The sequence below is a fragment of the Cariama cristata genome, unplaced genomic scaffold, assembly GCF_000690535.1.
Source record: "Cariama cristata isolate BGI_N322 unplaced genomic scaffold, ASM69053v1 scaffold14622, whole genome shotgun sequence".
NCBI classification, from domain to species: Eukaryota; Metazoa; Chordata; class Aves; order Cariamiformes; family Cariamidae; genus Cariama; species Cariama cristata.
The window spans coordinates 1-11753 of record NW_009602206.1 but is presented as its reverse complement, the minus strand read 5'-3'; the positions used below and the strand labels follow the sequence as shown (position 1 = coordinate 11753).

Here is an 11753-nt window from a genome sequence, read left to right as displayed (position 1 = left end):
CCATTCACCACCACTCTTTGGGCTCAGCCTTCTCTTTCTGCTTTGCTTTATTTTGGGTTTTCTCCCATTGAAAATGTTTTTCATTCTAGTTTCTGTCCCAACAAAACCTGGGGTTTATCAAGTCCTTCAGAAGTTTCTGGTGTGTTCAGATGTGTCAGCAGCTGCCACACCACCAACAGTGGCCTAAAGGGTCTCCAGGCAAATGAACATTAAAATTAATGGACCCAGAGCCACTAAGTTTATATTTGTACTTCAATATATTCTTCCATATTGAAAAGTTTTGCCCATTCAGTCTGGGAATGAACCCCGGAAAAGGACTCGTCTGTCAGGTTTGTTTTAAAATTTCGTCTAAGAGATTTTGTTAAAAGATTCCTGGCGAAAAAAGGCAACTAAAGCAAGTTTAAGTCATGGTGAAACACCTGTCCCCAAAAGGGATTGCACTTGTATGGACAGTTTGCCAGGCTGCTTTAATCTGGTTGCCACCAGGATGTGTTTTCAATAGAACAAGGAGGTTCTCCAACAGCCTTGTATTAGAAGAGTCAAAGAAATGTTATGATCGGTTTTTCTAAAGCGAGGCTTGATCAGTTTATTTAAAGCTTTATACGGCATGGTTTCTGAAATAGTAGAATTGACTGGAATGAGTTTTCATCCAGTCCTACATTTCTGCTCTAAGATGAATGAACAAATAACTGATCATGGTATGCACAGATGAAAGATAAAGGAAAGTTATAGTAACATAAGGTTAAAACCGGCCTGTTAAGCTCAAAGCAGCCAAGGAACTCCAGATCATACACATGAGCTTAGTCTATGGTGAACCCAATGTGCTGTAATACAAGATTGACAGCTCTTGATGTTCTTAAACCTCATACTTCAGCTGATTATACTTGAACCTCTGCTTTGATTTAACACCATGAGTTTATAACAACCATGGCTGCAAAGAAGTACTTACAAATATGAAATCTAATAGTTCAAAATGAGAAAGCAAATTTTAACCATCCAGTATTTATTAATTTTTTTTTTTTCAAATCTCAGAATGTTACAGTGGTTTCATTTTTAGCCAGTTTTTGCAAGTAGCGGGCTGTGCAATCCTTCAGTATCGAACACTTGAGGCTGACTATATTGCAGTAGCAGGTGATACCATCACTGAATGAAAACAGGAAACTGGGGTTTATATCAGTTAGTATTAGCTGCCTAGCAATTAAGCATCTAATCTAAATTAATCATTTAGGCTCTCTGTATCAGACAGACTAGAAAGGCATGTCCAGGGGATGAATCTTCACACCCATTTTTCATAAGTTTTTTAGGATGGAAAAAGTTGCCTGCCAAGCATGCCTGTGTCTCTCTTGAATGTTGAGGGACACCAGCGGCTACTCAAAAATCTCACCTAACTTTAGGCATGCAAATAATTAGTCTCCTGGTCCCAGCACCTGGCACAGGGCTTTCCACATTATCTGAAACCAAGACGAACACATGTAGCCAGACTGCAAAAGCAAAACAGCAGAGGTGCTGGGTCCAAACAGGATAATCACAGCACGGAGATCATGCCTGGATCGGATCCACAACTTAGCAACATTACTTGTACAAAGCTGATCCTTCACCGGCTAAATGTTCCTGATGTTATAAAACGTGACAGGAAAGGGACAAACAATGCCGAAGTTTCTCCTCGCCTTTCCCCTTGCCGGCAGCCACCCTGAGCACGCACCCACAAGCAGGCACGCCGCCACAGCCATTACCTTGCTTCTAGCTTGCTCTATAAACTCCAGAGGAGCCTTCCCGAACTGAAACGCAGCTCCAAACCAAGGGATCCAGCTCCTGATGCAAGGAGGGGAGCTCGGATTTCTCATCTGAAACAAAACCGCCTTGACAATAAGAAGTCCCAGGATTGCTGCCAAGAGGAGAGCAAGAGCCATTTTGCCTCTTTGCTGCCTGCCTGCCCCAGCAGCTGCTCTGCCTGCTGCAGCACCCGGCACGGCCGCGCTGGCTGGGATTACCCGAGTCAATGAATAGGGCCTCTTTTATCAGCCTTGCCAGCTGATCACTGCCATGGAGACAAAATGTCAAAGCACCAAGCAGCCCAGGGGACAAGCCCTTGTTTTGGAAAAGGCAGAGCCAATTCTCTGCTCTGGGACGAGGACCAACTCCACTGCTTGCAAAACTTAACATGTTGATGTGACAAATCCTTGAACTTCGCACCAGTTGCTGGAAGGCTACCCAAGCAGCCAGGGACACAGCCAGGGACACTGTGGCAAAGCAGTGAGTTGCTTTCTTCAGTCAAAAAAATTATTTTTTGGCAATACCAAGATTACAAAGCAGAGAAGCTGTCATTTGCAGACATTTATCTTTCAGCAAGGCAGATGGCAAGAAACTTCTGCAGACATCACCTGAAGTAGTAAGTCTTATGGAAAGTATCTCTCACCTCTCTGAGTTCTTCTCATTAAAGGCTAGATGTGTGTCCAGTGTCTGAGGAGCAGACAAAGGCTTCAGAGCTTGAACTGATAATTAAAAAACTGCTGGTGGCCCCTATAATATCACTCCAATGTCAGAAGACAAGATTTCAGAAAGGACAGGTTGGTGTCTTTGTGTGTGTGGAAGTGGCACACCAAAATTACATACAGAATTCATTAAGTATAAAAAAACCTAGGAAGTGTTCTCACAGCCTACCCCCGCATACCCTCAGCGAGTTTGAAGACACCATAAAACCAAGAGGAGTAGTTGATAGACCAGGTGAGTGTGCTGCCATTCAGAGGAACCTCAACAGGCTGGAGAACAGGGCCAACAGGGACTTCTCGTAGAATCACAGAATATCAGTTTGAAAGGGTCATCAAGGATCATCTGGTCCAACCTTTCTTGGCAAAAAAGTGACTTCATGAGGTTCAGCAAAGGGAAATGCCAAGCCCTGTCCCTGGGGAGGAACCACCCCATGTACCAGTACAGGCTGGAGGCCACCTGGGTGGAAAGCGGCTATGCAGATCTGGGGTCCTGGTGGACACGATGTTGAACATGAGTCAGAAACGTGCCTTTGCGTTTAACAGCACCCTGGGCTGCATTAGGAAAAGCATTGCCAGCAGGACAAGGCAGGTGATCATCCCCCTCTGCTCAGTGCTAGAGAGATCCACCTGGAGCGCTGGGTCCAGTTTGATGCTCCCCAGTGCAATGGACAGACTGGAGTGAGCCCAATGAAGTGCCAAGAAGTTCATAAAGGTGCTGGAGCATCTGTCATTTGAGGAGAGGCTGAGAGAGCTGGGACAGTTCAGCCTGGAGAAGAGAAGGCTCAGGGCGATCTTATCAGTGCGTACAAACACCTGAAGGGAGGGTGCAAAGAGGATGGAGCAAGCATTCATTAATTTTTGTGTTTATTTTGGACATTTTTTTTGTTTATTTGTCTAGCTTTTGCTTGTGGGGTATGATTTGGTGAAGGACACAAGACACTACTGAAAGGCACTATTTTGAGGAGGACACAACCAGTATGATGTAACTAACAAGTTTTCTTCAGACTAGGTCCTAGTCCTGGGCAGATAATAGTTAATGGTCTTTCCAATGTAAACTAACAGAGTCACCACTGATGGAAGCAGGTGAGAGGACTGGGGCAGTTTGGCTGCCTTTCTCTGGCATCACACATCCCTCCCAGACCCTGCTGCTGCATTTCCATTGTATCTGAAGTCCACGCTCCCTCCCTGCATATGCAGCCTTTGATCAAACTGGCTTTGGACAGAAACCAGAAAATGCTGTCTCACTGAAAAATGAAATAAATAAATAGGAAGGATCCTGTCTGCTCGAGCTGCCTCCCTCAGGACTTGGGGATATATGAACTCCAGTTTTTTGATGGACCTCCATGAGCACTGGCCCTTCTCTGCTCCACAAATCACACAGCTGGCCACACAAGCGTCCATCTCCAGGTCAGGCTCATTTCAAAGATTTTGTGGGAAGACAGAGTTCTTCCTCACCACCCCCCCCAAATCAGTCTGGCTTAAAAAAGGACTTATTTCCCCAGACTAAAAATGACCATGGAGAGCTGCTCTCTCTATAGGATGCTGCAATGCTATGAGGTTTATTTTAAGGAGGGATCTAGTTGTTGTTTTCCACTGCCTAAAGCACGGAGTGAGACTGTCCCCAAAGGTGTACATCTAAGGGATGAGAGGCAATGGATAGAAGATGCAATGTGGGAAATTCTGACTGAATATAAGGAAAAAATGTTCACAAAGTGGTTAAGCACTGGAGCAGGCTGTGCTTGTGAAATCCTCATCCTCGGAGGTTTTAAGAAGGTGACAAAACAAGACCCTGGGCAACCTGATGTAACTCTGAAGCTATCCCTGCTGGGTCTAGAGGATTGTACTAGATGACCTCCTGAGGTCCTCTCCAACCTAAACTACGAATCAATGATACACAGACTGACACATAGTGGCACAAGCTGACCCAAGCCCACAGAATAGCTACGGAGGGAGGCCCAAAAGTGCCAATAGCAGACTGCATAAACTGTCTAGAATAAGGCTCCGAACCACTCGTACCCTCAGTGCAGCCAGGCATGTGTGTATTAAATTGCAATATGGCTTCTTCCCATTTTAATCAGGGTTTTGTTGGTAGTTTGTTTTATCACTGCATGAATTCTAATGAGTTCTAACCCAAAGAAGGATCCAATTTAATACTGGTTGCTGGTGACTGATGAGATAAATTCATCTGACTTTAGCTGAATATTTCACCTCCAATGCTCTCTTCATTTGTCTGAACCGATGTGACCAGGACTGCACACCAAAATGTTAGGCAGTCAGACGGGGGTGTGTGGAAGTGTTCTGGGATAAGTTTCTGTGACCTAAAAAATCCTCAAATCCCCAGCATGAGGATTAGTGATTAATGGCTAATGATTAACTTAGTGATTCAGCTGAGCCTTAATGATAAATGAAAAGCTTCACTTGAACAGCGCATACCTTACCCTTTTTTCCATTATGAGAACCTAAATACGCCTACATTAATTTAAAAGAAATTAGGACTGGCACACAATTAACAGGGCTTCAGCATTCAGCCAGGAAAAGCTTTAAACTTTTCACATAGGGAGCTTTGGGCAGAGATCGGCTTCTGTCTTCCCAGGTTTGCTTGCCCCTTGCTCAAACTGCACTACTCTGTGCCTAATCCCCAGGAGACATGAATTGCTACCAGCACTCCAGCTCGGCATGTAGCTGCTGCTAATGCAGCTTTTGTTAAACCAGATCTGGATCAATTAATCCGTCTCAGATGCCTGTGTGACACCGGGATGCAGTTTGGGGCTCCAGAGGCACCGCTGTCAATGCCAGCACCCCATAAAGCAAACAGACCCCACATGTGTTCTCATAATCTTGAGGTCTCATTACTAATATATTTTAAAATGTAGATAATGGGCAAAATTGTGCGTGCGACTGTACCTGCACTGCCAGTTTTCTGGCAGAGGGTAGCGTTGGTGACAGACTACATTTCCCAGGAGGCTGTTGCGCAGGAGTCTCTGGTGTCACCGTACGAGGACCTTGCAGCTCTGCGAGAGGCACTTGGGCTGCTGCAGTTCCTGGTGCTGGCGTTGGAGAAAGATGACCTTCAGCAATTTGTCTCCTAAACGACCCAGAACAGAACTGAGCTAGGGTCTGCTTTTTGCTCCAGAGCCCTCGCAGGGTGGCTGGTTAGCCTTGGTTCATGTTAGACGCTAGATGTCACCTACAGAAGAAGAGAAGAGCTTACCTCTTCCAGAGAGATGGCCCCGAGCCAGCAAATTCGCTCTGTCAGCCTGTGCAGCGGCTGTGGCAGAACTAGGTACAACTCACTGTGATTTTTCCGAGAGGGAAGGGGGTCAAAATTTACTTACAGGGGGTAGGGGTAACTTCAGTCCCTGGATGCCTTGTTCCTCGGTGTTTGCTCCAGCTTTTCTGCTCCAACAAATCTGTTCATTCCACTCTGCTTGTCGTGACTTTTCAATAATTTAAGCCTTGCAAGTGTTTTATGCCACCTGACTGTGGCTGGAGGGAGGGGTTTTTCAGGTTGAAATCGAGAGCAAAGGGCTGCAGTCATTAATACAGAGCAGTTGTGACTAATTTAAGCTTTGTACATCCTGGGTTTCTGAAAGAAGACTAAAGAGACAGGACAATCTGTTACCTAAGTTAGTAGCCAGGGGCTGACTTCTTCAGGAATTTCCTTTTCATAGTTAATACAGGTTAATCAAAGAAAAATCGAATCTTAGGTCTCTGGTTACAGTGCAGATGTCTGTAAAACGGGAGTATAGTAAACTGCTTCCTGAAACACGGAGAAGAAGCACCCTGGCATCTGCACAGCACTACTTTGTGATCAGTAACTTATTGGGACTATTTCTCTGCATATTTTATATAATTTCTACAAGCTCTTACAGGCAAATCTCTAATGATTTGCAACTTCTCAATCTTTGCTTGTCTTTAAACATGAATACCAAACTCAACACACAACTAGACTGTAAATCTGCTGAGGCTTTGAGTGGTGACTGCATTCCCCTGGTACCTCCGAGTCCTGCTGTGGGAGGACGCTGTAGGATGGTGTGTCGCAGAGGTATCGAACCAAAGACAATCCCTACTGCTGGGCACTCGCTGCCTGAGACAGGCTGGGAAGGTCCATCACCCAGAGAGGCACTCCTGGTCTGGAACTGAAATTAGGAGCAGAAAATATGTACCCACACTGTTTCAGAAGAAGCCCTGGAAAGCTGAGATCAAGCTGGACCACCTTCCCTGGTGAGCAGTTATTTCAGTGAGAGAAATAACAAGCTAAACATGATTTTTGTGTCTGCATCAGAAAAGCAGCAGGTTTTAGGGTGGTTCGTAGGGTAGATGCTCACCTGCCTGTATGTCTGCATTACAATGGCCACTGTGGGGTTGTTCCTGACTGTCACGTGTGCTGCCACTATGCTGGGCAGAGTTGGAGAGGCCACACGCTTTATAAGAGATTTGACTGATCTTTATTCAGGGCAGTAACTGGAACAGGATTTTTAATCCAGGATCTCTTGGAAGGTACACGTATTGCATAACAAATCTGCAAAAAGAAGTAAAGGAGAAAGACTTGGTGTTTAACAGGAACGTATTTTGGTTACTCATGCCCAGAGCCACTTTTAACAGATCTTGACGTGAATCTCCTGTTCTCCACGAATTGCCGGCACCCCCATTGGGTATGGTCCCTGCTGCCTGCTGGTGCTTGCACAGGCCTCTTGGCCGCCTGGCAGGGTGGACTGTGGTGCAGATGTAACCAGCGTGTAGATCTCCCCACAGCTGCACTTGTGTTCATGTTTGTTCCCTGCTCTTTCTTTTCAGTGACATTTCCCCTGGATCTCACGAAAACTCGACTGCAGGTCCAAGGTGAAGCTGCCGTTCATTGCAATGGAGCTGCCGCCGGCCAGGCGGTCCCTTACCGTGGCATGCTGCGCACTGCCGCTGGCATCGTGCAAGAGGAGGGCCTACGAAAGCTCTGGCAAGGAGCCACACCGGCTGTCTACCGCCACATAGGTGATTATCTGCTCACGACAGGACAAGTTTGGGTCCTGCCTTCTGTGGCCAACAGCCTTTTGGAGTGAGCTTGCCATATCTTCTTGTACTTTAAATATATCTTCAGTCTACCCTGCAATCCCACTTCAAAATATGTGAGATTCTGGCTCAATATCATCTCTTCCCTCTCTTGTCCATTCCTTCACAGCCTTATTCTGGCTTCTGGGAAAACAAAACATCATTTCCCTGTCATCTTTGCAGGAAGGTCTTCAGTGCAAGCGAGCACTCAAGAGTCCTCAGAACAATAAATATATTTTATTTGAGGGAAGCAGGGATGGGCTGGGAAAAAAGATAAGGTTGCAAATGCTAGGGTGAAGAAATGCATTAGTGGTTTGGCCACAGGTAACAGCCTTCTGTGTTTTATTTGGAAATATGGTGAGAGCAACAAACCTCAAAAGCACTTGTGGGAGGTGTTGTGCTTGGCATCAGCTGGGAGGGAAGCAATGCGGTCACATCTCTTTAGCGTGCAGGCATAAGCCATGCTGCCTCCTGGCAGACATACGGCTCAGGCAGAGAGATTCTCTGATGCTAAATAGTTCTGGCTCTAGCACTGCTACCAGGCAGCCCCCTCGCTTTCCCCATTTTGATCATGAATGTGAGAGCAGTGACCAGCTGACCCAGGCGTGCTCCAGAGTGTTTTACAACCAATCTCTTGATCTCTCTACCACAGCATGACCTGCAGAAATGGCAGACCCAAAAATTACCTCCTGCTTTTGTTTCCCATAGTATACTCTGGTGTTCGAATAGTTGCGTATGAACATCTCCGTGACTCCGTGCTTGGCAGGGCTGAGGATGAAAGCTTTCCTTTCTGGTAATGTTCCATATTTATGCTTTTGCCTGCTTAGGGATTGTCCTTACTGTAGGAGTCCCGCAGCCCTAAAAGCTGCTTCTTCATGGCTCGCCTACACTAAAGAGCGATATAAAGAGCGATATAAATATAAAGAGCGATATAAATATAAAGAGTGATATAAAGTAGGGGTTTAAGCACTGATAATGGACTTTCTGATTTTAGTTCCAGGGCAGTACCTTTTCATTCAGCTAGAAGCAGGAGTAAGAAATATTGAAATAAGTTTCTCAGAGGCTTAACTAGGACCATGATTACTCTCATAAGGATACCGTACTAAAAAGATAGAGAAACATGATAAACCGCATCGATAGGAGCAGCTGTCCTGGGCTGGCAGGAATTAGCCTGGATCAGAGTGGAGGTAGGGCAGCTTTACCATGACTCAAGGTCTGTGACCTAGTGGTAGCTCCTTTATTTCTGCATGGGCCAGGGGATGTTGGGAAGTGCAGGTGAGTCACGGCTGACCGTACAGCTGTGTGTGACGGCTGCTGGAGAAACCGTGAGCTGTTGCACAAACCCAACACCAGCGTGAGTGACCACGAATAATCCTGCAGCTGCCTGGGTAATGCAAACCAGAGGTTCAGCTAGGCCAAGCTGGACTTGCAGCTTGTGCCCTTTTCAGCTCTGAGGTCACTCAAGAACTTAATTAGCTTCACATCGGGTGAGGATACATCTCCAAAGGTATGATCGATATCTCAAATATCCTCTGGAGCTTTGTAGAAAAGAAGTGAGGGATGGTACATCTCAGATTTCCAGCTGCTGAAGGGACGGTTCCTGCTAGGTGTTGTGCAGCAGCAGCATGGTAATCCTTTGCTGTTTTGCTGCTTGTCATACTGCCTGGGTAAGAAATTATTATGCCATTGGATTACAAGCAATGGGAATAGGAAGGTTTGCTGATTCTGGTGGTGTATCTTAGAGATGGAAAGTTCCTGGCTACTGAAGAGGCAGATCGTGAAGGAAAAATGCTATTTTGTTCATGTGTGTATGACAGATGTCAGCCTAAGTTAAATCTGTGCATCCTTCCCAAGGAGACAAGTGATCCCTATAAAATGCAAAACCAAAGTCTTTGTTTTGCAAGTTTAATTCAGCAACAGTTAAATCTCACTCAGTCCCTTTTTTGAGAATGGAAGTGGCATATAGCCACAGAATTAACTCTTTGCCTGTGGGGAATGAGCACATTTTTATAGAAGTTTTGCAAAAATTGGTAATTTCTAATTGTCAAATCCTTGTTGTTAAAATGTCAGTCATGTACTTTTATAATCATACACATTATCATATCCAGTCAAGTATTTTACTCCAAAATCAAATCTTGGGTCCAAAATGTAACTGTTTTTAGGATGGGACTTATAAAATCTAATACAAAATACTTGTTGTGCCTGGTGCTATGGGAAGGGGGAACTATGGATAATACTGAAATTTCTAGTTCTACTAAAATAAGTGGAACCAGAAAATTAACAAAACTCATCTAGTAGCAATGGGAGATAAATAAAAAGTTTATATAGCAGCAAGCAGTTTAGAATCTCAGCTTGGCATTCAGTTATTATAATATATGGAGCACCATCCTTTACTTGTGTACCTTGCCATCCTGCCTTTAAACCTTAAGCGAAGAGCATAATGTAACCTGGAGAAGAAGCAGAGCATCTTGGTGATGTATAATGACTTGATTTTTTCCCCCCAGATAAGTTCTAACCCTTTCTTAAAAGTGACAGAAGTATTATTGACTACCATAGCTACCTGCAGTTGCCACAATTATTACCTTAACTTTGGCTGTTAGTACAAGGAATAACCATTTAGACTTGTTTCACCTGGGTTGTGCTGCTGAACTCTTCAGCTCAAGCACTGCGATTCGTGAAGATTTTCAGTGTATTCTGGAGCACATTTTTTTTTCCTTGTTTGGCAGGAAAGCTGTAGTTGGAGGCATGTCTGCAGGTGCCATTGGACAGTTTTTTGCCAGCCCGACTGATTTGGTGAAGGTGCAGATGCAGATGGAGGGAAAAAGGAAGTTGGAAGGAAAGCCATTACGGTTGGTTCCTCTTGAGGCTGGCCTTTTTTTTTCTGTTAATGATTACTCTTTGACCTAAGGTGTGGTTCACTCTGTTTTCGGCCACCCCCTCTCCTCGGCTGCTGTGTCCTTTTGGGGGAAGAGCACTGCCTGGGAGGCATGCAACAGCTCTGGGCAGTGGAGAGGGTGGGGGATTTGAGAATTCCTCCTTATTCCATTTATACTCACCTTCCTTATTCTGATGTATTGGTCCCAGAGACCACAAACCCTTGCCCATCCCACATGTGCAGCATCTCCATGCCAGCACTTTGCTGGGGGCAGGGAAGGTTGCTTTCTGAAGGAGGGAAGCTGGAAGAAAGGATGGGGGAAATGGCTTGTGCAGGATGCACAGGCACAGGGAAGGGCTGGGTTCCTTGCAGACAGCAGGGCTCGAAACCCTCCTGCAAATACCAGGACACGCTGCTCTTTGCATCCAAAACTGCTGGCATCATTTGGTATCTCATCTCATACATTTAATACTGCAACCCAGCTGTGGGATCAAAGGGTTGTCTGCTGTTAGCGACCAGATTCGTGCTTAGCAGGGCAACCGGTATGTTTGGTGAAACAGGGTGGCATGAAAGTCAAAGATAGATCCAAAAATGGATCCAAAAATGGATCCAGAGGGCCAGATCCTCGCAGGTATACCTTGCCATTCCTATGTGAGGACCTGGTGCAGCAAAGTGCTGGAATACGCAAATATTTCTCCGTAGCTGGGCTCTCTACCTATGAGTTGCATACTGATTTCAGGTTTCGAGGAGTGCACCACGCATTTATGAAGATCCTGTCCGAAGGAGGAATACGGGGACTTTGGGCTGGATGGGTGCCAAATGTCCAGAGAGCTGCTCTGGTGAACATGGGAGGTAAATGTAATAACTTGGTCTGCAGTGCCTAAGGCCACATCTAAGCTTTAAGAAGAAACAGTTCAGCTGCTCCCCTGGTCTTTGTCCCTTGATTTTCTACACTGGGGACCTATTTGGACTGCACTGCAGATGACTTCTGCCTTGTGGACCTGTGTTTCAGTCCTGTGGAAATCAAGTTGCTTAAAAATAAGTTTGTGCCTGAGCCTAAGGGATGGTGAGCTGGGAGCGGAGCAGGTCCCGTGGCCATCAGAGCAGGGATCTCGCCAGCTACAGCCCAGCCCCCCGGTACCCAAGCAAGGTGAGCAGAGCAGAGCCAGCGAAGGCAGCCAAGTTTCACCAAGATCCAGATCTGCTCTTAAAATGAGTGGCAGACACTCTCTATTAACCCCTCCCTCCAGGAGGGGAAGGGACAGAGAAAAGGGAGAGAGACTTACAGGCTGGAAATTAAAACTACTTTAACAGTACAATAATAATGGAAAATAGTATAATGA

At 45.6% G+C, this 11753-nt stretch overlaps 1 protein-coding gene across 1 annotated transcript; it reads left to right on the top strand.

The window, feature by feature from the left end:
• Positions 1 to 5546: 5546 nt before the first annotated feature.
• Positions 5547 to 11262, top strand: SLC25A27 (solute carrier family 25, member 27; the record flags this gene model as incomplete). The annotated part of the gene is made up of 5 exons (XM_009694661.1): positions 5547 to 5772; positions 7287 to 7478; positions 8244 to 8328; positions 10262 to 10384; positions 11150 to 11262. Coding segments are annotated over exons 1-5 (616 nt in total), but the record flags the coding sequence as incomplete, so codon positions are not given.
• Between the last annotated feature and the right edge of the window lie 491 nt (positions 11263 to 11753).